Genomic DNA, 27,865 nt, shown 5'->3' on the forward strand with positions numbered 1-27,865 from the left:
TTGGCATCTCGGCTGAGGACCCCAATGAAGCCCAAACTCTATTCAGTTGCTCTTGGAAGCCACCATTAATATGCAATCAATCTAATAATCATCACCAATTATTCCACATTATCTGTGTGCTTAGGAAGAACACAGGATAGCCTTGATGAACTCGGTCCTGGAGTTAAAACTGAGGGTCTGATCCAGGCTCTTAAGCAAGTTTTGTGAATCTGAAAGTCTCAGTTTCCTCATCTGCAACATGGGATGAATGTGTCTACCTCCCAGGGTTGTAATGAGGCTGGAATGAGGTAATTCTGAAGCACCGAGGGCTCTGAGCAATCCGAGTGGTGTCAACCTGGACACATGGCCACCATCACTACTGGTGTTGGGTGCCACACGTCTGCCACGCGATGCTCCTCAGAAAGAAGGAATGGTGTTGGATCATCATCTTCTAGAGGGTCAGGCTATTTTGAACGTATTAGCTTGTTCTGAACAACAAGATACTGTTTCAGGAAGCCTTACCAGCATGAAAGGACCTCACTCATGTCAGACTGATTGATTTAAATGGAGGTACTGGGGAGTGAACTCAAGACCTCGTGAAAGCTAAGCATGCGCTCTACCACTGGGCTACATCCTCCCCACCATGCTAGTTTTAGATGCTTATACCCTTGGGTACAGTTGGTAAGAGTAGGAAAAAAAAATTGTTTAAAAAAAATCCACAAAAATTTACTTTTAAGTTAATCTCTTATATGATATGGTTTAAAGCAGATGTATATAAACTAATAAATTAAATATTTGACTGTTTCAACAATATCCTGAGGTGTTTATAGTCAACTTGGCCAAAAAATGGGGGGTGGCTGCCTTACACTAGGGTTTTTTCCCTTTAATAAGTGAATTCAGTAAAGTTGCAGGATGTATTAGGTTTTGACTTATATTTGAAATAGAGCAATCTTGCAGCCACCCAGTGAGGAAGGTACCAGCGTGCCTCTTACATGTGAGGAAATTGAGGCCTCGTGATATCAAGGGCCTTCCCCAGGGCTCCTCGGCTCATAAGTGGCAGAGCCCAGAGTCGAATCAGGGAGGGGGCTCCCAGAATGAGGCAGATCTGAGACCTCCAGGGAAGACTGCACCTCCTGGTTTGGTCTTTCTAAAGCCCATGATGGTCTTCCACAAAGACCCCCAACGGCACTTGTATTGTCTGCAGAACAAAGGGGTCACCCTGGGCTTGCAATCAAGGCCTCTGCCCCTGCTCGGGTCACCTCCAACCCTCTCCCCACCCCCTGGACCCCCCGTGTGGACGCTGCTGAGAGCCAGCTGAGGTGCACTCACCTTTACTCTCTATTGGGCACATGAACAATGCAGCCCAGGACAAACACACATTCATTCATTCATTTATTCATTCACACATGGCCTGGTCATTGGTCAGCCTTGCTCTAAGACCCTACTGGAAGAGATGGAACAGAAACTGGCTGCCAAGGGTGGACCCACTGATGTAGAGTCTTGAAAGTGGGGTGAAGGTGTTGGGACTTGCAGGCCAACCTGTCAACTAACCTACACATGACTCTGTCTTTCCACAGCCTCGCCAGAGCATCCACTCTGTACAAGACCTTGCCTGCTCATTACAGCCACGATTTTCAATCTCGAGTGAGCATCAGAGTCACCTGGTGAGCTTGCTCAGAGACTGCTGGGGCCCACCCCTAAGATGTCTCACTCAGCAGGTCTGGGGTGGGGCCTGAGAATCTGCATTTCTTATAAGTTCCCACGGGATACTGATGCTGCTGGGCTGGGGACCACACTTTGAGAACCAGTATATCTTGGATTAGTGAAAGCCCCTCGTGGTTTAATGGTGCCTGCCAGTTCACACTGTATCTCTTGACAGCCCTGTGAGTTTCGGTTGTTAGTGCCCTTTTAGTGAGGAAATCAAAGTTCAGCAGAAAGGGCAGTGAGCTGTCCAAGGTCTTACCGAGAGTTCATTCCAGAGCTGGGCTCAGAGCCAAGGTCTTTGGCCTCTGTCTTGCCAGACTCAAAGCTCCTTCCACTCTGGTCTTCCTGCAATGGCAGCCCCATCACATAAACCACAATGCCGACATTAATGGCCATCGTAATTGATTATTTATTATGTGACAAGTGCTGAGCTAAGCTTTTAACACATTTTGGCTAATCATGCTCACACCCAAGCTATGAAGTGAGGATCATTCTACTGCCATTTTACAGATGGAGAAATCAGAGAGGTTAGGTCACATTCCCAAAGCCACCAGTGACTAGCTGATGGAGCTTGCACCCGAACCCAGGTGGTTTGATTCCAAAGCCAATGTACTTTATCTTGTGCTGTTCTGCCTCCTTTTTTAACACAAAGGTTCTGATCTAAACAGCAACCACTTACTGACTGCCTTCTTTTTTGCCTGTCTCTAGGACAAACATTTTATCTCATTTAGTTTTTATAACAAACCTCTGAAGGAGTTATTATCGCATTTTTAGCAATGAAAGACCAAGGCAAGAAGACATGGCAGTGTGGCTGGTTAGGGAGCAACGTATGGTGACCCTCGAGCCTCTGAGCCATCGTCCTGGAGGAACGGTGGGAGGGGCAGGCACCCACAGACAGACGCTCACAGAATTTCCAATGGCTGCTGATAGTCACAAGCAGAATGCCTGCCCTGTTCCCGGCAGACAGCTCTTAGAAAGTCTGGGTACATGTGGCTGGGGGGAAAATGCTCCGAGGAGCAGAGCAAGTTCCCAGCATTCTCAGATAACCCAGAGAAGGAAGGAGCTAGCACCGGGTTCCCGGCAGCGACACTGCAGCTGGTCTGAGTCAGAGGGGGCTGGAAGGGGAGGTGGGGGTGATGAGGAGAGGTGATGCCAGGCAGGTGCTTGCTTGCGTGGGGGCCCTGGATCAGCCTCCTGGGCGGCAACTTAACCCCTTCAGGGCTGGTCCTGACTTCTGGGGCCCCCTGCAGATGTGGCCTCTCTCTAGGTTGCAACCCTATGGAGGGAAATGAGCACTGGGCTTAGAGTCAGGACACCTGGGGTTTAGCCCTGGCTTTGCCACCTTCCATCTAAGGGACCCTGGCCCCATCACCTAAGCACTCGGGGCATCAGGTCACAACATCACCCCTGAGTAGTTTCTAGGGGGCATCCTACCTTCTTTTCATACACCCTATTTCACTCAGTCCTCTTGACCATGCTGTGAGTTTTATGGAAAGAAAATCTGAGAGTTGTCTCTTTTAACTCTGCCCAAGGCAGTGTGGGGCTGGGTAACTGTACCAGCGTAGGACAAAGCAAACCCACTCACCCTGGAGGCCTTCTGCCTCTGCTGGCGGGGTCGGGGTGGGGCTGGGGAGTTTCCTCTCAGAACAGGGCTCTCCCTCGTCCCCTAGTGTGGCTTCCCACCACTCCCTTGCTCCTGCCAGCCTGCCCGGTGGGACCCTCAGAACATCTCCATCTCTCTCTCCGAGGGCATCGGGCTGCCGCCTCCCCCTCCTGCAGCAGATCCTACAAAGCCGTGCTCGGGGCTCTGTCGTTCCCTGGTGTCTCGGCACCAGGACTCGCCTACTCTTAAGCCTCACTTGTGGAGAATCTCATCCCTGAATTTGCAAATGGTCCAAACGAAGCATTGGGATGTATATGGGGAGAGATGGATGACGGGGAGGGCTGAAAAAACATTTCCCCCTATTCTTAGTTAGAAAAAAGTCTTAGTTTTTCTCCTGATTTTAAAAGGGATATGTACTGATGATGAATGCATTCAGTGTCACAGACACACATTATTAGGAAAGGACAGCCACACTGTAGCCTTCCCACCCCGATGCCCCAAGGGGCCATAGGCTCTCATGGCACCATGGTTCAGAGGCCATCAGGGCAAGGGTTCAGCCTGAAGTCAGAGGAGCAGGGCTGAAATCCCCGTTGCAACCACACAACGTTGTGGAAGTGGCTTCACTCAAGCCTCAGTTCCCTCATCTATAAAATGGGGGCACACAGCCTGACGCATTACCACATGTGAGTGCTCAGTAACTTCAGCTGTATCAGGATATCCTTCTTAGGTGTTTTTGTTTGTCTGCATTTGTCATATTTTAAAATACTGAACATGAAATCACATATATACTATTTTCATGTCTTTTAAAACAATTTTGGAGGCATCTAACTTCTTTTATATAATACGCCTCTGTTGGGATGTGCTCTTACTTATTTATCCCCTAAGGGTGTACATTTGGGTCATTTTCAGTTTTTCCCTATCATAAATAACGCTTCAACAAACAGCTCCTACCCTAAATCTTTGCTCATCTAGGCATTTGTCTCTCTTGGCTAAACTCCTCGGCCTGGAACTTTTGGGTCAAAGACTGCTGTGCCTGCTTTGAAATGTAACAGATTTTGCCAAACTGCTAACAAAAGATGTACCCACATACATTGCCCCAAAGCCCCCATCTTTCTCACACTGGCTCAGCCATGTTGTCCTGCAGATACCTCTCTCTCCTGGACCTCAGAGTGGAAGATATCCTAACCTTGGCCTTCTGGGGACACTGTGTAGTCCCCTTTCTGCTCGTTCTGCCACCACCAGCTCTAATCCAAACCACCCTTGCACCTCTATTAAGTCCAAGGGCTTTCTCCACAGCATCTTATTTGATCTCAGGCAGGAAGGAAAGTTGTATTAGCACCATCTGGGATGGGAGGGCCAGAGAGGTCAAGTGATTGGTCCAGGGTCTCCAGATGGACAGAGAGCAGAGATGAGAAGCCAGTGCCCTTCCTTCTCACCACGTACCCTATCCGCTACACCACCATTACCCAAAGATGGAGATGTAAGTCTGAGAAAGGCAGGATGAAGGCAGCTGTATCACATAGGAATTGATGGAGTCATTTAAAACGCCTATCATGGGCCAAAAACAGGGATACACAGATGGACAAGACCCACTCCCTGCCTCCAGGGAGCTCAGAGTCCAGTGGGGGATACAGGTCAACCTTTGGGTGACGCATTTGGAGCCATGCTGGGCGTGGTGTTGGGGTGGCTCCTAATCAGTACAGGGAGCTCAGGTAAGGCCAAGAGGAAGCCATCTATTGATATGAGTTGAACCCAAAAGGATGAATGTGGGTTGGCCAGACTATGGAAGGACATTTCAGGAAGAATGAACATGTCTACGAAGATGGCCAGGCACATAAGCCTGGGGCTTGTGAGCAGTTCTATATGGCTGGGTGAGGCAGATATCGGTGATTTGCTCTAACCCACCTCCATTCCTCTTTCTGGGCACAGTGCCTGGACTTTCCTTTGGGGAACCAGGAGGTTCCATCCCTAAGGTGGACCTATAGGAACCATCCCGCCTTCCTGGCTCTAGGATGGGCATGTGAGTTCAGCTGACCAATCAGAACAGTGCTCAGGGGTGTGTAAGGGACCAGCAGGCCAAGGAGACTCAACTTGGGAACTTCTGCAGGAAGGGTGGGAAATAGAAGCTCTCTTTCCACTGAGCTGCTTGTCTGAGAGGGAAGCCAACCCCAAACAAAACAGAGCTGAGGGACTGAGAGAGACAGAGCCTGAATGAGCTGGGTTAGTCCCTGGCTCCAGGCCTGAAAGTTGTGTGGCCCACAATTCTGATTTCTTTGCTTAAATCAGATTGACTGAGATTTTGGTCGCCCGTAGCCAAGAGTCCCAGTTAATGCAATGGGGAAGAGGACAACGGGGAGGGTCGGGGGAAAGCAAGGGGTGATGAGCAGTTTATGGAGGTGGGTGTAGGCCGGACTACAGAGTTAAAGATTTATCCAACCACCAGAACTGGGAAGCATCTAACTGCCAAGCAGGAGAGCTCTCATAATGTGACTGTGCCTTTTGGAAACAAAAGCTCTGTTGGCTGTGAGAGAGAGAGAGACTGAGAGAGAGTCAATGATTCTTCTAGAAATTTCAGAGCCTTTGGAACATCTTTTCTGGGGTTTTCCCATCAGGATAGATGTCCTGGTCTGAAATTGGAGCCAAATTGTTAATCCATCAGCCCTGATGGCATGTATCAATTTATCTTAATTTCTGAAAATACACTCATGCCTTTCAGAACAGTCTCTCGTCTCTGTCACCAAGAAGAAAAGGGATCTCAGCGGAGATTAATCAGAGGGAATTTGGTCCTTTGTAAATGCTCTGCTCTGGCTGAAACAGAACACCGGGCATCTCAGGGAGCATCGCCGGCAGACACATGGGCTCGCCTGTGCCCTCAGCGCCGTGGGCAGGCCTTCCGGGGGGCCTGGGAGGCAATGCACTGGCAGAGGAGGCTCCGGCTCCGGGAGCTCGTGCTCTCAAAGCCTGGAGGGGGAAAGCTGAGGGAGAAAGGTCTCCCTGCCTGACCTGGGGGACTCCTCTTTACTGTCTCATTTCCACTCAAGAGTGAAGGAGATAACTGGACCAAATGTAAACTGGAGCCAGCATCGTCCCCCTCCCCATGAGAGACTTTCAATATGGCTTCACTACCACGTCTTTTGTAAATAAACTGTGGGAAGAGAAACACCATTTGTTCTTTCGTAATTGCCTGATGAGCACCATCAGACGGGTCTTTGAAACACACAGAATGAAATCATTTCGGGTTTAGAAATTCCTTTGTGCAAATCTTTCTCCATGCGCTATTTTCCATGGAGGGAGTTCCTGAAGGGGGACTTCTGGACCAAGGAGCTGGACCAAGGAGCCGGGGTCAGGCCAGTGACACACCTGCTCTGAGTATTCAACCAACAATTATTTATTAAATGCCTTTGAAACGGAGCAGGATCCTGTGGGGTCCTCCCTGGTTACAAATCCTTTCTGTGTCCCCCATTTCTTGTTGGTAGGAAATAGGCTTCATTCAGCCTCCTTGACTGTCCCTGAGTTCCAAAGGGCAGACTCAACAGTTGCTAATCGGGGAAGGAGGGGAGTGCAGAGACAAGGGAGGAACAGTCAAGAAACAATGGTGCAGCCTTGGAGCAGGGTCCTGGTTCCTCCTGAAGGAATATACACAACAGTGTCTTTGGGTTTTTCTGCAGGAACTAAGGCCCCCACACCCTGGCAACTTCAGGCTTAGCACAAGTTTCCTGGAGCATCACCCTATTACCTCCCCACCAACCAATCAGAAGAAAGTCACACACCCTGCAGCCCTCACTCCAAATTTTGTCTATAAAAACTCCTCCCTGAAAACCATCAGGGAGTTCGGGTTTTTTGAGCTTGAGTCACGTATTCTTGCTCGGCCCTGCAATAAACCTTTCTCTGCTCCAAACTCAACATTTCAGTTTGTTTGGCCTCACTGTGAGTCGGGCACACAAACTTTTGTCCAGTAACACCTTCTCCCTGTCAGGCAATCCTTTAGGTACTTGGGATATAGCAGTGAATAAAACAGACATAGATTGTTTCCCTATTGAAGTTTACAGTCTGGTGAGAAATCAGAACACAGATGTGCACATTTCTGGGAACACATTTGGGAGAAAACTTTGTAAATCAAGCTTGTTTAATTGATGGACTGAAGAACTGTGAAGTTAGAACTCTTCTGACTCCTTATGTGTGATTTCACTGTTCCTGTAAGGATGTGACATTTGGAAAACTAGATTGCAGGAGCTAAGGATACTAAATAAATGACATCACTCACCAAAACTGCACCCAAGGCAGACATCACTAATCAATCACTACTCCCTTTCTGATAAGCTTGGATGCAGCCTCAGAACAGACATTAACACAGAACTGGGGCAGCCCCTACGAATGGATCAGAGTTCGCTAGGAGAGGAAACCTATTTCTGACTTTTTTGCCATTTCTACATTAGACTGTTACTATTTATTTCACCAAGAAGCTGCAAAATATCCTAGTAAATTGAGAAACACCCCAGGAGGGGACAAAAACTGAGAAGAAAGAGCAAGAGATTGCAGCCAACCTCTTAGGCTAGTTTTCCTCTCAAGTGGTCTTACGTCCCTGAAGGGGCCTATGAAACATGGCGAGTCAGGGTGTGGGCTTTGCAGTCGGGCAGACCTGGGTTCAGGTCCTGGTTCTGTTAGTTCCAACTGTGTAGGGTTTTGGTCTGAGCCCCACAGCCTCCCTGTGATACGGGTATAATAACGATATGACCTTCCTAGGGTTGTTGTGAGGATTCAATAAGCTAACACATGTGAAGGGCTTGGCATAGGGTCCAGCCAGCTCGGATCAGGGCTGAAACTGAGTTGCTGCACAGCAGAGTGGATGCACAGTTGTTTACAGCTGGCATCCACTCCAACTGGTTAGTGCTTATGCCATCATCATAAATATATTTAGTATCACCCGTAGATTTTAATACTAGTTTCATTCAGGGAGCTGGTCCCCTTACAGGAGACAACTTCAGAACTGCACAGGTAAAACAAACACAGACTGCTTTTCAAACCAAAATAATGTTTCAGTAGAATTCTAAGTTATTTCTTTGCTAATGAAATTCCCAGTTCTGAACTGCTCACCCAGTGGCACACATAATGACAAAGACAATAATGTAAATGATTTTTACAATATACATTAAGAAGCACCTAACAAGAATGGCCTTATTTAATCCTCTCAACAACCCTATGAGGATTGAAGTATCATTAAACCCATTTTAAGGGAACCCAAACTGAGGCTCAGTGAGATGAGCGTTCTTTGTCCAAGAGCACAGAGCTGGTAGGAAATGGCAGAGCTACGATCTGACCCAGGCAGTCTGATCCCAGCACCGAAGCTTTCCTTGCTGTGTGTGACAATGGTCCTTTGCATAAAAAGTTGATGCCCGACTTGGTGGGCATCAGGGTTGTGTATTCACAGGGTTCGGCCCAGGAATGGTGCAGGCTATCCCTCACAGGCTGGGGATATGCCTTACCAGGGCTTCCAGGGTGTGAGAAGCAGGCCCTAGCTGACCACAAGGGCACAGGACAAACCAGCCTTCCCCACTGCATTTCATCTGGGATCAACACAAACATCCCACAAAAAAGGGGGGAGAATGTGGCCTCAGAAGTTTGGGTGGTTACCTAGTAACCATCATCTCCTTGACTGTGATCGTCAGAAGACTTCTGCAGTACATGGGCTGGTCTAATAGGTTATAGTAAATGTTGATTTATTGACTCTTCAACAGTTTCTACCAATTATTAATAGGTGGCTGTGTCCCCAGGTTGGGTGCTAACCACTTTCTAGATATTATCTCATTTAACCTTCACCAAAGTTCTGTAAGGTAGGTAGTATTACTATTCTCTTAGATGAGGAAAGAAAGCTCAGAGAGGTAATCGAACTTGCCCAAAGTTATACAGCTACTGAGTGGTGAAGCTGGGGTTTGAACCCAGGCTTTTCTGACTCCACAACTTGAGCTCTTAACCCCTGGTCTCTGCACATCAAACTCTAGCAGTGACAGTTACAAATGGAAAACTTGAGGGGGTGGCCAGCAACCATAAAGGCCATCTTGGTATCTGTGAGGCCAGGGGGCCATCCTCAGAGCAGAGCTTTCTCCTGGGCTACGTGTCTTGTTTGGCCTTCTAGGTTTTTCTTACCCTCTGCGGTTTTGCTGGGCATCTAAATGGGACACACATTCAGCCTTTGGCAGCATGAGGACCCCCGCAGCTTCCGCCGCACACATACAATAAGCAGTGGCCGTTGGCTCCTGACTGGTTCCCCTGGGGAGCAGGGGGCGGCAGAGCCTGAGGCCTCCAGACTCTTTCCAGGCCCGGACAGACATGAGGCATGCAGCCTGCCAGGACAGGGGCCAAGGGCGCTGTGCCCAGGACAAGGGTCTTCCTGAGAGCTGGCTCACCTTGAATGAGATCTCATACTGCTCCCCTCCCCAGATCTCCAAGCCTGGGTCGTAGCCGCCCAGCTCCCAGAACCACTTCCGATCCACGGCGAACAGCCCGCCAGCCATCACGGGAGACCTGTCGGGAGAGGAACGTGGCATGAAGACACGGCATCCCGGCCGTGCGCCCTTGTGCATCCTGCTCTCCGATACTGCTGTTTCCCCAGGCATGAGGTTCTGAGAACCCAGGTGTCCAGCAGGGAATCAAAGCCCTTCCTCCTTCTTGTCTATACTTCCTTCACAAATGCAACATTTTAACCGACGGACCAAAAGTCCCTTGACACAGTGAACACCTAAGAGTACATGCAAAATGAAATCACAGTGCTTTTCCCCTGCGGACCTTGTGGCTGCATCATATATGTATCTCCAGTCCTCCTGTTAGCTAAGCTGTCTGAATCAGATCTTTCTAAGCCTGTCTAGGCTGTAGATGGTCTTAGAGAGATGAAAACACAAGCAGCTCCCTTGGCCTTATCTAGACCTACAAAACAATCTCTGGGGGATGGAGTCAGGATTCTGTTTTCAGACAAGGTTCTATGATGATTCTTACTCTGTCAGCCCAGCGTGGACTTTTTCTCTGCCAAGTGTTTGTAGAAGAAGCCACAGTCCCTGCTCTTTCAGTTAAACTGGGAAAAGATGAACTCTACTCATTCATTCTCTCATTAGTTTATTCATCAAATACCGGCTGAGAAGCAGGTAGGGGAAGAATCTGGAGGTAAATCAGGGTCAGACTGAAACTTCAGAGGATGGCAGTGTGGCAGGGCAGCCACCTGAGGACAGAAGGATCCAGAAGACAGGTGGGGCGTAACAAGGGCCTCTAGGGGGTGCAGCCAGTACTCCAGGAAAGGAGGGAGTGTCTGCCTCCAGGTTTTGGGGGTAAGGAGAGAGGCTGGGGCAGGAATCAAGGAAGGATACTCAGAGGGTAGTGTTCAAGGTGGGTATGGACAGGTGGGAACCAGGGGGAGGGGAAGGCACTCAGGAGGGAAAAACATGAGCCCGGGCACAGAGGTGATAAACTGTGGGGTGCAGCCTGCCGGAGTTCCCCGTGGTGCCTCTTGAGGCCCCATTTTTATTACCCTGTTTTATGCACATAGAAACCAGAGTACAGATGGGTGAGACTGTGCAAGACTTGCTCAAGGCTTCACAGCTAAGCAGCACGGCTGGGATCTGACTCTCTAATCTAGGTGCAACCACACCCCACGTGGCCACAATTCCCATCAGGAAGGAGCAAGTCCAGAGGCAGGTGGTGAGTGAAAAGGACAGTGGGTCAGAAACGGGGAGACCCTCACTCCAACCTCAGCTCTCCTTAACCTGTGGTGGGACCTGGGATGAAGAGTTTAACTCCATTTTGTAAATAATCATTTACATATTTGTGTCTTTTGTGTCTTTTTTTTTTTTTTTTTTTTTTTTTAGATTCCACATGAGTGATACCATACGGTACTTTCTCTTTCTGGCTTACTTCACTTAGAATGACCATCTCTAGGTATTGACACAACATTGTAAGCTGACTATACTTCAACTAAAAAACAAACAAACAAACAAACAAGTTTAACCCGGGAACCCTGTGCTGCCCGGGAGCCACTGGCCACATGCAGCTACTGATACTTGACATGTGGCCAATCTGAACTGAGAGGGGCTGGCAGTGTGAGATACACATCAGGTTTCCCAGCTTTAATACGAAGAAAAGCACAGAAAAGATCTCAATAATTTCAGTGTTGGTCTCATGTTAAAATGAGAATATTTTAGACATAATGGGTCAAATAAAATATATAACTAAAATGGATTTTATCTGCTCCTCTTAACCTTTGTTTAACGTGTCTATGAGGAAATTTAAAAGTACACGTGTGGCTTGAATTATATTTCTATGGGACAGCGCTGATTTAACCTCTTTGAGCCTGGCTCTCCAACTACACAGGGATGTATAGCCATACTTCCTAGCCCACATTGTTAGGATAGTTCTGAAAGTATTTGGTACTACAGGGAAACAAGGTGTTATTAAATATTAGTATCAATTTTCCTTTGTCTTTTGAAGGTTGTCAGGTTTGGGGTTTTTCGGCTGGAGCTGTAACGCTTGGAGGGGCAGAGGGTGGTTCTGACTCGGTGCTTCAGGAAATCCAACCTAAGACTCCGCACAGGAAAATGAGCCTGGGTGGAAGCCGGTGGCAGGGGCCGTGGAACAGGCAGGGTTTTAGCTGTAAGGCATTTTGGATGCTTGAGACTTCGCCTGCAGAGGGAGGCCTCTCCTCCAGCCTGGGCTGTTTTCTGCTGTGTTCAACAGCAATCACAACAATTCTGAGCACTGTGTGCCACTCACCTTAGCAACATTCTCTCCAGCTCTCACAAAGCCCTATGACTGGCCCCCTTTCATATGGAGAAATTTGAAATTCAGAAATGTGCTAGGTGCTCCGCTCAAGGGCATGCAGTTAGTAAGTGGATGAGCTGCGATTCAAATTGAATCTGCCACAGAGGCCCAAGTCTGTCAAACATCAGGACGAGGCCCTGTGCCTGCAGAGTGCCCATTCTCTGGGCTGCCTGAGGGGGGGGGTGCAGAAAATGACCATGATTTCTTAGTGGCGTCTTCTTGGGGTTTTGTCCATGTGCAATGTAGAAGAGAGACTTCCAGAAGGAATTGGAGGGTACAAAGGACGGAGAGTCCCTGGGGAAGCATCGGGGCCAGGAGGTCTCAACCTCGGCCACACGTCAGCATCACTGGGAGCTGATGCCTGGATCCCCACCTCCAGACCCTGGTGTAACTGGACTTGGAGGCAGTCTGGGCAGTTCTTTTAAAATAAACTCCTCAGGTGATGGCATCGTGCAGGAAGGGTTGAGAGCCCCTCCTCTAGGGCTGGGCCAACCCCTTTAATATCCAGACAGGAGTCCGAAGCTCCAGATGAAACTAGCTAGGCCTTTGCTTCTACCCAGCTGCATGACCTGCACCCACCCTCTCCCCATCCTGCAAACAGGAGGATGGGTGGGCCAAGACCCACCCTCATCTACCTATGAGCTGATTGATGGCAGAGGCTCAAACTTTTAAAAGGGCGTCCTGGTTATCCTGATAATTTTCCAGCAGCCAGTCCGACCTGAGCCTCTGTTACATGTCACTTGGGCAAGTGTCATTTCCTATCTGAACCACAGGGTCCCCATCGGTCAAGCGGAGAGAATTCTACCGACACCCAAAGACACTGCTGTCAGCTGGAAGTGCTTCTCCAGCTCAGGCCAAATGTTAGTTACGCCTGTGATTAGCATTCTTCTCCAAGAATTCAGGGCAACTGGGGGCTGACTGAGGAATACTAGAGAGCGCTGGCTGCATGACGTGGTACTGGCTACACTGTATCTGTGGACTCAGGAGGGCCTAATAGTTGTGTTTGACTGTGTGTAGGATACAGGAGGTCAGGACAAGAACACAAATGTCTGGCCTGTGGAGGAAGCACAGGGGCTCCACTCACACCCTCCACTCTCAGCTGGTACCACTCCGTCGCCCGGCCACCTTCCACTTCCTCAAACAAGCCTACCTCTTCCTACCTCAGAGCCTCCTCTGGGGCCCACAGTGTTAGGGGGTTCCCCAGGAGCCCTGGGTGCACTGTGCCCATGAAGATGGCTGAGCTGCCAGTAGCCCCCTTTCCCAGATGGGGAGGGTGAGGCAAAGAGCAGCTGGGGTTCACTGGGGTCAAGCGGTGATCAGGTAGGTGTGGTAGACAGGATAATACTCTCCCCAAGAAGCCAATGTCTTAACTCCTGGGACCTGTGAATATGTTGCCTGACACAGAGGGCCCTTGCACGGTGTGATTAAAGATCCTGAGATGGGGAGATTATCCTGGTGGGCCCATAATCACAAGGGCTGAGAGTCAGAGAAGGAGATGTGATGATGGAAGCAAGAGACAGGGAGAGAGACTGGGGAGGGAGGTGAAGGGGAAGGTGGGGGAGGTGAAGGAAGGAGGGAGAGAGACAGGGAGGAAAGTGGTGGGGGAGAGGGAAGGAGGGAAGGACTTGAAGATGTCACGCTGCTGGCTTTGAAGAAGAAGGGCGCTTGGGGCCAAAGAACGTGAGCAGCCTCTTGAAGCCGGAAAAGGCAAGGAAAGGGATTCCTTCCCAGAGCATCGAGAGGAAGCACAGCACAGCTGACAGCGACTTAGCCCAATAAGACCTTTTCAGAAGTCTGACTTCCCAAAGTTTAAGACAATAAACTCGTGTTGTTTTAGTAGGCTTGCAGTAATTTACTACCGCAGCAATAATTAGGAGACTAATCAGGAATCTAATAGAGCAGGAGAGATGGGACTTTGGCTTTGTACCCAGAGATCTTCCCACACCTCTGGCAGGAGAGCTGGAGTGGCTCACATGACAGCTGCAGGGATGGAGAGCCCCTCGTGGAAGGAAGGACATTTCTGGAGCTTGGGGTACCAGAGAGGGACTGTCCTGGGGCCTCAGGCTCCTTATCTGCAAGGGGCTGGGGTCCACCACCTGTAAGTTCCCTTCAGCTTTCATACCCCAGGATGCTATGGCTCCAGTCCACGTGCCCCCACACCTCCACCACAGGATAAGCTGGCATTTCCCTAATAATTCAAAGAGGGTGCAACTGAAGGATGGGGAATTGGCTCCAGAGGCAGACAGACCTGCACGGTATCTGGCCTTTGCCATTTCATAGCTGTGTGACCTGGAAAGGCTGCTTAACCTCTTGGAAACTTGGTGTCCCTATTTGGAAAACGCAGATAATTTTTACTACAACAGTAATAACTGGTTGTTGGGGGTGTGCCTGGCACTTAGAAAGTGTTCAATAAATGGTGTGACGATGGCGAAGACCACGAGATGATTACAACTGTCAGCCGCCCCCTGCTGGCAGTCCTGGGGTGCGCAAGGAAGAGGTGACCAGCTTGGTGGTCCATGAGCCAAGGTTCTGTGACAAGCTGGGAGGGGCTATGCTTCTGGTCGGGGAGGTCTGCACTGGCCCCTCTGTGCTGGACTTCTGGGGGGAGGTGGCGATCCTGAGTCGTGTGTGTGTTGGGGAAAGGTCACTGGGTTGGCCACTGGGATCGGCCTGGGTCGCTTGCACTTACTCAAATGGGTCGCTGGGGTCAGCTTTCTGCAGCTCTGGTGGGATCGGGATCCGCTTATAGTACATCTCCCAGTCAAAGGCGCCCCGCATGGCATCCCCGGCCTGTGTCTCGTACCGAAAGTCGTCGTGGTCAATCACATCAATCATGGGGCACACGATGGTCTTGCGGTTCCGAGCGATGCGGTCTGCAGAAGCCAAGAGATGCCCATTAGGGAGGCAGGATGGGGGAGCAGCTATGTGCATGACTCTACTCTGCAACTTACATTTTTAACACATTCTCTGGGTGATTTCTCTGAACACATGAGTCGGAGAATCCATGAGGCAGGACGAGCACAAGCTTTAAGCAACATGGACCAGGGCTCCTAGCGCATCCTGCCGGCCGTGAGGGGGCGCTGGGCCAGCTGCATAAATGACGTCTCTGAGCCCCAGCGTTTTCCTCTGTGAAATGGGGAGCAGAGGCCCTGGTCGCAGGAGTACTGGGTACAGCAATGTTTGAAGGTTAGCACAGGTGCCTGCCACACGCAGCACTGCTACGGAAGGACAGATCCACTTCCTTCTGGGGGCCCCTGCAGCCAGGCACCCCAGCACTTGTCCCTCACGGCAGGTCGCCTGCCCCTGGCAGCTCCCCCACGCCTCCTGGCTGCCGTCAGAGAACAAGTGGGCTTCCTTGTGAGAGTCCAGCTCACTTTTTCCAACGGTCAGAACTTCTGAAGAGGGAATGGAATAGACTATCCCACGAGCTCTTCAGGACTGGAGGTGCGCCAGCAGGGCCTGGCGGACCCGTGCCCTGCAGGAAGGCTGCAGGCTCGGGGATTCAAGATGGCAAATGGGAGTCTTCACCTAGATGGCTCTACATCCCTTTCAAGCCAGGGAGAGGCTGACTCTATACAATTCCGTCCGCCCTTCAGTGTGCCTCCTGCCAAGAAGCCCTGACTACATGCGGGAGGTGCCAGCGACTGAGGCAGATGATCTGCCGTGAGGGACACGTGGGTGATGCTGGGGTGCCTGGCTGCTTGAGCCAGGAGTCAAGTTCAAGACTTGCAATGGGGAGCCTGGTAGGGCCAGTGTAGGCTAGCAGCTGCCCAGGGCCCAGGCTTCATCAAACTACAGCAGATTCTTCTGCCAGGAGAGAAAGCAGCCATTTTGTCTTTTTCTAAACTGCAAGTCACGATCCACAGGAGGGTCATGAAATTGTGTGTGTGTGTGTGTGTGTGTGTGTTTGTAATGAAGCAGGAAAGAATACTGAATGGCAGGGTGCATTCTAGGTGATAAGGGAAAGCACTGTTTCAGGAAATGTGTTCCAATCACTCTGCAGCAGAGTGTGCACTTGTGCAGTGGACTGACCTGTCCAGTGTATTTCTGACTGTGGCACACAATCAAAAAAGTCTGGGAAATGCTGCCTCGTGGACAGGCTCCTTAGGGATTCTAAAGGAAGCTGAAGAATCTTCCCAGGGAAAGCTCTAGAAATGGGCCTCCCTTCCTAATTATTCATGGCCATGTCGGGGGGTTCACTTCCAGGGAGGGTGTGGGCTGAGGACACAGTCCTCTGCTGGATGCTGGCTGATTGTGAGAGGTGTGATGTCAATGGGGTGGCATCAGAGAGGCAGCATTCCACAGGGCTGTACTCACTGGGGGAACAGAACGCCCAGGTGCAAACCCTGGTTCTGTCACCTACTAACAGTATAGTCTTGGACAAGGTTATTTGATGCCCCTGAACCTGGCTTCCTGGCCAACAAAATAGAGGGAGGGAGATACCACCTATCTCATGGGGCTTCTGTGAAGACTAAGTGGGACCAATTGGGCCACAATGCTCGAGCATGTGACCAGCCCTCCGACCACAGTCTCTGTGCCCGAGATTGCTGAAAGCAGCTCTGAAAGGAGTTGGAAAGCTGAGCATCCCCCTCGATCTCTCTGCCCTTCAGTTTTCTCAGTTGCAATATGTGGATAATAATGCCTGGCCTGTCTGTTTTATCACATCAAATGTGGCCTAAAAAGCTAAGGGACTAGCAGAGCCATGATGATGATGGTGGTGGTGAAGGTGGAGATGAAGAAAATGATGGCCAACAGTGGCTCTCCTTTGGGAGGGCTGCCGAGATCCGTCTCAGGCTCAGAAATGCCTGCTCTCCAAGGAAGGCAGAGTGAGTTGTGCTTGGAGGTGCTCATGGTTTCAGAGACAAAAAGCCATGATGGGCTCATATGAGCAGGGACAAACTTTCATATCTACACAACTGGTTCACATTTCCAGTGGAAAAAGGGGGAAAAAAAGGAGGAAGGATGTTTCTTCCATGTATGTCTGCAGATTATGAAAATTACCCTCGTACATTACCATAGAAACAGAGTTCAGGCTGTTTGGGCTACAAGCTCGGCCTCAGGTACCACCATTTCATTCTCTTTATGAGTCACTGAGTGACCCACCAAATGGGATATTCCTTCAGGACTATAAATTAGGCGACTTATAGTGAGGTTTTTCCCCTTTCTGTTCTCTTTCAGTAATGAGGGGCAGATGTGGAAGAGCTCTTGGTTTAATTAAATAGTTTGCCAGAAAATCTGTTTTACCCTTTTCCTGACCCAGGGGTATGCTGGGCCCTTAAAATCAAAAACATAATTTAACACTAAAGATCCATACTGATCTGTGTTAGGAAACACATTTGCTGAGTTATCCCATGAGCCTGGGTAGTTTTGCTTTCTCTCCTCATTTCTGAATGGTGGCCTAACCAGTGCTTCCCGAAGTGTAGTCCCGGGGCCAGCAGCACTGGCCTCACCTGGGGGCTGTGAGGAATGCAGCCTCTCAGGCCCCACCCTGGAACTCCTGAGTCAGAAACTCAGGAGTGGGGCCAGCACTCTGGGTTTTAACAAGTCTGCTAGGTGATTCTGATAACCCTCAAGTTTGCCCTAAACTCGAGTCCTCTTTGCTCCCTAAGCTTTTTGTTAGGAAGAGTGTTCCCATCCATTTTTAAGGTGTTTCCTTTTCTCCGTGGATTGATAGATCTTCCCCCATCTGCCTCATCTCTGTCCCTCACCTGACTCCCAGTCCCAGTAGAACATTTCCTCTTTGCTCTCCACCTGTCAGCAGCAGCTCACTGCCTTCATCAAAGCTGAACGCCTCAAGATTCAGACCTGGTTCTTCAAACCAGCCACGAGGCACCTCACTGCCCAGCATCCAGTCCTCATGTCTCCCTTCTGCCCACAAGGCTATGGTGGGTGACTCCTGGATCACGCTGCCCTCTGTCAAGATCCCCTCCCTGCCAGCTGGCAGCAACTCTCTGAAGAGGAAGTGAATTTAGGGAGGCAGTGTGGAATCGTCAAAGAGGAAAGACTTTGGAGTCAGACAGATGGTGACTTTGACACTTGTGCCCCAAGGGAACAAGTGAATCACTCTGTATCTCTGAACTTCAGTTTCTTCCACTATAAAAAGGGGAGACTTCTGGACCTGGAATAGCTTTATGAGAATGAGAGATACAGATTCTAACCTTCCCGGCTCACTGGAGCAGGGCAGTGAATAAGTGCTCTAAGTAGACATGATGGACATGATAATGTCCCCTACTATTTGGCTCTTGGCAGTAGACAGCCTTGGCTTGCTTTCCAATGACATTTGAAATAACCTAGGGGAAACAATCATGTCACTGGACACGAATGTGCTTTATGACTCTGGGCAAGTCACTTTCCCTCTCAGCTTCCTCCCCTGAAAAATGAAGGGACAGGACTGAATGGGTTTTTAAGGTTGCTTTGAGCACTCCTGAAGATCTGACACCTCATGGTGACTGGCACTGTGCTGGCTGCATCTCAAGCACACAAGGGAAGGCTTGAGGGTGACTCCCGGAGGGAGGTGGGGGCTGGGGGTGGGGCTGGCTTACTGCAGGCCGCCTACCTCACCTTGCGAGCCTCCCTTACCGAGCAAGGGGGGAAGCCAGTTGACGTTGGCTTCACAGTGTGAGTCCAAGAATGTGATGACATCCCCAGTTGCTGCTGAGGCCCCCAGCATCCGGGTCCTTATCAGTCCTTCCCGTTTCTTGGTTCGGAGAATCCTCACACTGGGGAAAAGGGCCATGTAGTCTTCGAGGGGCTTCTTTAGGTGCTCTGTTGGGGAGAAAGAAGGGGACAGAGGGACAGATGGGTAAGAACAGATGCTGAGTAACCAATCTTGTGATCCTTTCTTTACACGTACACTGGACTTCACAGTTTAGACGCAGCTTTTCTGGTACTGTCTCATCGGACCTCTCAGATAGGGCCAAGAAGGGCAGGAATCATCACCTGTGTGCTGCGAAGGGGGAAGCTGAAGCTTGAAGAGGTCCGGTGTTAGTGCCAGACCTGGAACACAGAGAGATCTTCTGTACAAGGGAGTTGGGCTGTGGTTTATGCCTGGCTGGGACCCATTCCTTCATTTTGGGCAACAATACTCTGATTTTTCTTTGGGAAACTGCCCCTCCCCTTCTCAGTCCATCAGACTTGGGTGGGCCTGACCCCATCTCCTGGTTCCCAGGGGGAGGACCACATAGCTTGGGCCTGCCCATTCAGGGTATCCCATTCCCTTGGCCACAGTGATTGGCTCAGGGATGGCCATGTGACCTGAGCTGGTCCAAATAATGAATCCTGATCATTTGTTTCAGAACTACTGAAAAATGAAGCCCTTTCTTCTTAGAGTTGCTAGGTTGGTTGGCCAGAAGCCTGGAGCTGCTCATGACCTCTTCAGAAAACGAAGGGGATGAGAGGTAGTGGGAGGATCTGCTGACAGTGAAGTTAAACATGAAAGAAGAGTCAAGAGATAGAGAGAGACATTATCCTGATAACATTTTGATTCCCCAGATCCCCCTGTGTCTCAAGCAGACAGACTCCTAGATGTTCTTATTACACGTGACAACCAATTCTAATTCCTCTTTTTGTTTATTCTGATGTAGGCTGGGTTTCTGGCCCATGCCTAGATAAGTTCTTCTAAATAAATCTCAAAGACAGTCTCTTTCTGCTAAAATGCCAGCCTTAACGTTGGTGTCTCTTGATATTAATCAGGGTTGGGACCCTTTATAAAAACTCTAGTGTGGCTACAAAAACCCCCTATAGTTTATATCATACTTAATGGAGAAATATTGAATGCTTTTCTCCTATGATGAGGAGAAAGGCTGTATACTCTCTGACCACTTCAAAATTGTCCCAGGATTCCTAGCCAGAGCAAATGGCAGAACAAAGAAATAAAAGGCATAGATCCTGGAGAGTAAAAGGCAGCAGTGTTTTTAATTGTAGATGACATGATTGTTTACACAGAAAAATCTTAAGAAATTTAAAAGAAACTAGAACTAACAGGTAAACTTAGCAAGATTTCAGGAGCCAGGCCACTATTTAAAGATCAATTGTATTTCTTCAGACTAGCAAATAAGAAAGCAATTGAAAAATGCAATTAAAATGGTAAAAGTACCATTTACAAGTTAACAAAGGAAGTACAAAATGTATACTCTGAAAACTACAAAACAGTGTTGAAAGAAATGAACAACTGAAATTAATGGAGAGATAGTCCACGTTCATGGATCTGATGACTTCATGTTTAGATGGCAATACCACCTATGTTGATCTACAGACTCAATGTGATCAAAATCACAGCTGGCTTCTTTGCAGAAACTGACAACTGAGAAGCTGACCCTAAAATTTACGGAAATGCAAGGAATCAAGGGATCCAGAATACCTAAAAAACCTTTTGATTACTTATACATGAACATTCATAGCAACACTATTCATAATAGCCAAATGGTGGAAATAACCCAAATTTCCATCACCTCATAGGCAGATAAACAAATGTGGAATATATCCATACAATGGAATATTACTCAGCCAAAAAAGGAATGAAGTACTGACATGGGCCATAATGTAGATGAACCTAGAAAACATTATATTAAGGTAAAAGAGGCCAGACACAAAAGGTCTGATATTATATCACTCAATTTGTATGAAATTCCACAGAGACAGAAAGCAGATCAGTGATTACCATGAAATGGGGTGAAGGGGATAGAGAGTGACTACTTAGTAAGTATGGGGTTTCCTTCTGGCGTGGTAAAAATATTTTGCGACTAGATAGAGGTGATGGTTGCACAACATTGTGAATGTGCCAAATGCCAATGAATCTTTTACTTTAACATAGTATTGTATATTTTAACATGGTTAATTTTAAAAAATGGGTAAAGGATATGAATAGGCACTTCTCCAAAAGAATATACACAAATGGCCAATAAACACATGAAAAGATGCTCAACATCATCAGTCACCAGGGAAATATAAATCAAAACCACAATGAGATACTACTTCACATCCACTAGGATGGCTATAATGAAAAAGTCAGGTAACAACAAGAATTCTCATACACTGTAGGTGAGAATGTAAAATGATGCAGCCACTTTGGAATATGGTCTGGCAGTTCCTCAAACAGCTGAACAGTTGCCACATAACCCAGCAATTCTACTCCGAGGTATACACTCAAGAGAAATGAAAATATACGTCTGCAAATAAACTTGTACACTAATGTTCATAGCAGCAATATTCATAATATACCCTATTTAAAAATCAAATCATCCAAATATCCACCAACTGATGAATGGATAAACAAAATGAAGTACATCCATGCAGTGGAAATACAATTCAGCAATGAAAAAATAAAAAACAAAAAGAATGAGCTATTGCAATAATATGGACGAACCTGAGAAACAGTATGCTGGGTTAAAGAGGTCAGACACATCAGAACAAGACATTATCTGATTCTATTTATGAGAAATTTCTAGGAAGGCAGAACTAGAGACAGAAAGAAAATCAGTGGTTTCCTGGAGCTGGGATGGGATTGAGGACTGACTGCAAAAAAGCAAAAGGGAACTTTTTGGAGTGTTGGAAATATTCTAAAGCTGGATTATGGTGACAGTTTCATAACTGTATACACTCAGTTAAAAACACATTGAACTGCAGGCTTAAAATGAGTGATTTTTATGATCTAAATTATATCTCAATAAGGTTGTTAAATTCTTAAAAAAAAGAAAGAAAAAATCAATTGTATTTCTATATACTGCCAAAGAACAAGTGGAAAGTACAATAAAATAGCATTTATAATAGCCTCATATAGATAAAGACCCAAATAAATGGAGAGATAAATCATACATCTACATTAGAATATTCCATATTGACTTCTGATGTAACTTCCTCAAACTGATCTATGGAATCAATGCAATCACAATAAAATCACAGCAAACTTTTTGAAATTGACAACTTACTCAAAAGATTTCTATGGAAATGCAAAGGACCTAGAATAGTCAAAACAACCTTGAAAAAGAACAACAAAATTGCTAAACAATGTAAGTCAGAGAGAGAAAGGCAAATATGGTATGATTTCACTCGTATGTGGAAACTTAAAAAAAAAAAGAATAAATGAACAAACAAAACAAAACAAACACAGATACAGAGAGCAGACTGGAAGTTACCAGACGGGAAGGAGAGTGGGGTGAAGGCAAAGTGGGTAAAGGAGGTCACCTGGGTGGTGACTGATGGTGACTAAACTTTTGGTAGTGAGCATGCTGTAGTGTGTACAGAAGTCGAAATACATGTATACATGAAACTTATATATTGTTATAAATTAATGTTATCTCAATGAAAAAAAAAACACACCCATGGAAAGAATAAGAACAAACGTTTCATAGTAGCGTTATTCATAGTAGTCCCAAACTAGAAACAACTTCAATGTCCATCAACAGGTGAATGGATAAACAGATCATGGTAGAGTCACACAATAGATTCCTACTCAGCAAAAAAAGAAAAAGAATTTGATACATCCAACCACATGGGTGAACTTCGAATTTATTATGTTGGACCAAGGTGGCCAGACACAAGAAAGAACCCAGTGTACGGTTTATTTAAAGTTCATCAACAGCCAGAACGATCTGTGAGGACAGAATTAAGAACACTGTTTGCCCATGGGGTTGGGGACTAACTAGAGGGAACACGAGGACACTTTCTAGGAAGAGGCAACTCCTCTGTCTTGACTGGGGTGTTGGCTTCCCAAGTATACACGTTTGTTAAACCTCATGGAATTATATACTTGCATTTTTTCACTGTTTGTAACTTTCACCTCAATTAAAAAAAAATACCAATCAAAACACATATTCATTCTCTCTCTCTCTCGGCTGGGAAAGGTAAAGTGTAGTGGGAGTGTCACTGACTGGAGAACTGGGCTGTACTGCCACCTCTGGCATAGTGAGCCCATCCCTGGGCCACAATCCTGTCTCTGGATCAGAAGGTCTTCAGGGGCTGTGGGCCAGGATTCTTGGGAGCTCAGGTTGTAGGTGACTGGAACAGCTGGGCTCTCCACTCTTGCCAGCCCCTGGGGTGCTCCATCACCTTCCCTAACCCAAGCCCTGAACCCTGCTCTGAATTCACTCCAACAGCGGTGAAAGCTGGAAGGGCCCCTCTACATCAGAGGCTGTGGCTGAATCACCTGATAAGCTGGCTGTAAATTCAGCTGCCTGGGCATCCTCCCGGGCGAGTGTGATTGGGTAGACCGAAGGCAGCATCAGTATCTTTGGTTTTATTTGATTGACAGGTAATTCTGATCCATTGGAGTGGTTCAGTCTCTCCATTTTATAGACAGAAAGCTAAGGTCCAGAGAAGAGAAGGGCCTGCCTTTGGCGTGTAGTTAACAGCAAGGCCCAGTTGCCCTGGCTGCTTGATCCAGAGCCCACTGAACCTTTCTTTTCTCTAACCCTGTATAGAAATGAACCAGTTTCACTGGTAAAGCAGATTACGACTTGCAAAAGAACTTCATGTATTTTATTTCCCTTGATTCACAAAAATCATACTGTCTTAGGCTTCTCCCATTTAACAGAGGAGAAAACTGATGTTCAGAGAAGCTAAGAAACTCACCCGAAGTCACACAGCCAGTAAATTGCTAGGTTCTCTGTAGAAACATGAGGCTTTCCTCTCTCTAGTTGTGTTTTCCCAACATCTCACCATCATATACTATTGGCATGATTTTTGCCACTTCCACCTACCTTATTACAATTTACTTACGGTTTTTTTTTAAGTCAACTCACTTCTTGAAATTTTTTTATTAAAAACAGTTTTTGTGGGGTAATTAGGTTTATTTATTTATTTATTATTTTTTAATAGAGGTACCGGGGATTGAACCCAGGACTCTGTGCATGCTAAACATGACCTCATCTCAACTGGATGACACTTTTCTCACTATTTTTAAATTAAAATTTTTACGTACTTAAACTTATTTTAAAAGGGAACATTAAACACCATAAATCAGTACCATTGTGATAAAGAGCTGATAAATTAAAAAACCCAAACAAGTAAGAATACAGCGATGTTGTTAGATTTTAGCCAGATCCTCCTGCCTCCCCACAGCTGGAAGCTTAAGGTCTGCGCCTGTCTTTGTCAAGAAGGGAGATATGGGCAACCCAGCGAGACTTTCCATCTGAGGTCATCAGAGGACACCAAGGAGCTGAAAAGAGAAAGTGGTCTCTCCCCATGAGTCAGTGTTGCTTAATGCAAATTCTGAGCCACCTGAGATCACGTCAGGTACCACTTAAAATCACTTGTGTGCTCACGCACTTAGGGAAACACTGCTCCCGACACTTAAGTGTCCAGAAACTACTGCGAGATGAGGTGTGTTTTGTGTTGTATTGTCTGGCCTCTTGCAAGTCGGAGCAATTAAAAGATGGAGGAAAGATTATCTCCATGTATACAACCTGAGGCTGGAAGGCTGAAAAATACTCCGGGCTGCCTCCTTGCTGGCTCGCAAAGATTAATATGGCATCTCCTGCCCTTCCCCACTTCTCTTTGGAACAGTGGCTCTGGAGAGAGCAGAAATCAATTTGCCCTAATTGAGGGACTAAATCTTTCCAAAAGAGACTTTCTTGGGCAGCGAGACAAGATAGCAAGAGGCATGATCACGCTCCAGATAGGCTGCTGTTCAGGCAGGAACACTATCTTAAAAAGAAGAAAAGAAAATCCATAGTCATTGTCTGTGACCAGTGCTTCTTCTTGGCCTGGTTCAACTAGTAGGTCATTAACACGGGCATAAGATTATCTCCTGTACCACACACCACTACTCCCGTCAGAGGGAGAAATATCGCCCGTCCGGCTCTAATCACTGAGGGCCCCGCTTGGGCAGAGCCCCATCACTAAATCACCCCGAATGCAGATGGCCGCAGTCATTACAGATGGACCAATTAAGGCCTTTTGACAGCTTGTGGCAAAGTCGGCACAATTATTTAGGGGCAATTATGCTCTTCCTGTCCTTATTAGAAAGAACATTTACACAAAATCAGGGCTGTTGCCTTATTTTACCATGCTGTTTTCTTGGATGAGGACATTCCGTAAAGTCACAGAATTTTAGAGCTGGAAGGGACTTTGGATGAAGATGATGATGGTTATGATGATGGCAATTATCGGGAACAGTTACTGAGGCCCTGCTCACCCATGGAGCTCTCTGCTTTACATACATAATCTTGGTCGCCTGCAACACCACTACCAATGAGGGATTACGGCCCGTTATACAGAAGACACCATGAGGCTCAGAGACAGCAGTGAAGCTGCCCAAGGCACAGTTTATAAATGATGAAGCAACAAGGTCTAACACCCTTGCTGCCCGACTGTAAAAGAGTGGGCTCTTCTGACTGCACCAAACCCCACTTCTGCCTCACTTCCATCAGTCCGTCCATTCTACCCAGAGAGGACCAGGGAGGGCCAGAGAAGTTAAATGTCTTGCCCAGAATCGTACTGTGAGTCTGTGACACAGCATTTTCCAGTCTGGGATTTTCCCCAGCTTCACAAGCCTGAGGGCAGGGGACAGCAAATAGGCTTCATGGAACTGCCTGCATTGATGGGTTTGTAATGGATACCTAAAGCTGCGTTAAGAAAGACTCTGAGGCTATATCCTGGCTCAGCATGAAAGTGCCAGGGCTGAGAAGAGATGTCTGCCCTGAAGACGCAGGGAGGCAGCAGCCCTCATGCCACATACGCACCATACCCATTCCAGGGGCTGCTCTGATTGTAAAGCAATAAAGAACCGCTTTTGCCCTAATTACCCCTAATTTAATGATGAGTCAGAGCGACCTAATAAGGGGTGAGGTCGATTCTGAAGGTGAGCCCCCATCAGGGTAAGTTCTGGTGTTACTGGAGAGGAAACTGAGGCTCAGGAAAGGGAAGGGCCTGCCCCAAATCTCTCAGCCACTGAGGCCTAAGAGAGGACTAGAACCCAGGGCTGGGCTTCAGGGTTCTCCCTGTGCACCCTCACTGGGAACTGCAGCCCTCCCAGTTCCCACTGAGGACCCTGAGGGTGGTTCCACCTGGGGGGCTGCGGCACAAGGAGGTGCACTCCGAGGAGCTGCTGAGAGCTGAATTATGTCCCCTTCAAAAGACGTGTCAAAGACCCAGCCCCTAGTACTGAGGAATGTGATCTTACTTGGAAACAGTGTCTTTGCAGATGTCATCCAGCTGAGATGAGGTCATACCGGTTTAGGGTGCACCCTAACCCCATGACTGGCATCCTTTATAAGAAAAAGGACATATGGATACACAAGGAGAAGGCCATGTGATCCCAAAGGCAGCGACTGGAGTGAGGTGCCTACATGTCACGAAAGACTAGGGACTGTGGCAACGCCAGAAGCTAGGGAGAGGCCAGGTGGGACCCTTTCCTAGAACCTGCAGAGCGAGTATGGCCCCACCGACACCTTGATTTCAGACTTCTCGAACTGTAAAAAATTAAACTTCTGTTGTTTTAAGCCACGTGGTTTGCCGTGCCTTGTTACGGCAGCCTGAGGACACTGAGACAGAAGGATGAGGTTCTCACACACTGGCATCATAAGAGGGACACGGCAAGAACACGGCCCTGGTCCAGACCACTGCTGTCCCTTGTCTGGACCAGTGTAGTCCGTGGCCAACTGAAGTAGCCACAACTGCTGTCCCTGCTTCCACTTTCTCTGTCTTTAGTCTAGTCTGCATGTAGCAGTCCAGTGGGCTCTAAAAAGAGAAGTGAATTGCATCTTGACACCCTTGCACTCTCTTGCTTAGGCCCTTCGATGGCTCCCCGTGGCTCTCGGAAGAAGGTTCCCAAGGATGACAGGCTGGATGTGGCTGGTCTTGCCCCCCTCCAGCCTCATGTTGCCCCTCTGTTCCTTACTGCCCCCACCATGTCATCTTCTTTCAGGTGTCTAAAGGCCCCATGATGGCCCCTTCTGCCTCAGCATCTATGTCCAAGCCAGTCATTCTGCCTGGGTAGCCGAGGTCCTAAGGCCCTACACATATCCCCCTAGTCAACGCCTGCTCATTCTTCAGTTCTTGGTTCACATTTCAACTCCTCACTAAAGCTTTTCCTGACCTCCCAGACCTGGGTAGGTCCCTAGGGCAGGTGGCCACAGAGCCCTGGAACTTGTCCTTCACACCACTCAGCTCAGGTCATGGTTCCATATCCGTGGAATTACTCTGTCTCCTTCCAGAGTAGTGACCGCTCTGCTCAGTGTATCCACCAATGCCTAGCGCAGGGCTGCAGGTGTCTGTGAATCCCTGCTGAATCCACACACCTTCCTCCTCCACTGTTTCATTTGATTTGATTTGATTCGATTTGATTTCCCTGTGAAGGAAGCAGGTCACACTTCATCATCCTCATTTCAAGATGAGGGAAGGCAAGTTCAGAAGATGTTTCTGGTCCAAGGTTACACAGCCAGTGAGGGAAGTGGTGAAGACAGGACTCAAATCTAGTTCAGAGACACCTGCCGAGGAGCACCAAAAATATGGGGGCTCTGTGTGTCCCCAGTGCTGGCAGGACACCGAGCACGTGAGAGAGGGCCCCATGGATGGGACTGTGAGGGCAGAGAAGGAGAAAGGGGAAGGGAAGGAGGGAGGGAGGAGAAGGGAGGTAATGAGCAAGTCACAAGCCAGACAAATCCCTGTGTCCCTGCTGGTTGGTTTTCTGGCCTCAGGGGTGTTGTCACACTCGGGCTGGCTTCTGGGAGCTGTAGGTGTTCTGGGTCTTGCCATGTCTTAGCTCTGCTGGGATTCTGGCTATTAAAGTGTCAAAGCTCATCTGTTTCCAGGATTGATTTATTCACTTGTAAGTCTTAG

At 48.0% G+C, this 27,865-nt stretch overlaps 1 protein-coding gene across 1 annotated transcript in view; it reads right to left on the bottom strand.

Moving 5' to 3' along the window:
* GALNT10 (polypeptide N-acetylgalactosaminyltransferase 10) overlaps nt 1-27,865 on the bottom strand; it is a 207,706-nt gene that overhangs the window by 19,794 nt on the left and 160,047 nt on the right. Inside the window, exons 5-7 of the mRNA XM_072954146.1 lie at nt 18,668-18,853; nt 14,778-14,961; nt 9,691-9,808 (exon numbers count right to left, since the gene is read on the bottom strand). Coding sequence (XP_072810247.1) covers nt 9,691-9,808; nt 14,778-14,961; nt 18,668-18,853 — 488 coding nt within the window. The remainder of the gene's footprint in view (nt 1-9,690; nt 9,809-14,777; nt 14,962-18,667; nt 18,854-27,865) is intronic.

Source organism: Vicugna pacos, chromosome 3 (genome assembly GCF_048564905.1).
Source record: "Vicugna pacos chromosome 3, VicPac4, whole genome shotgun sequence".
In the NCBI taxonomy this organism is placed as follows: domain Eukaryota; kingdom Metazoa; phylum Chordata; class Mammalia; order Artiodactyla; family Camelidae; genus Vicugna; species Vicugna pacos.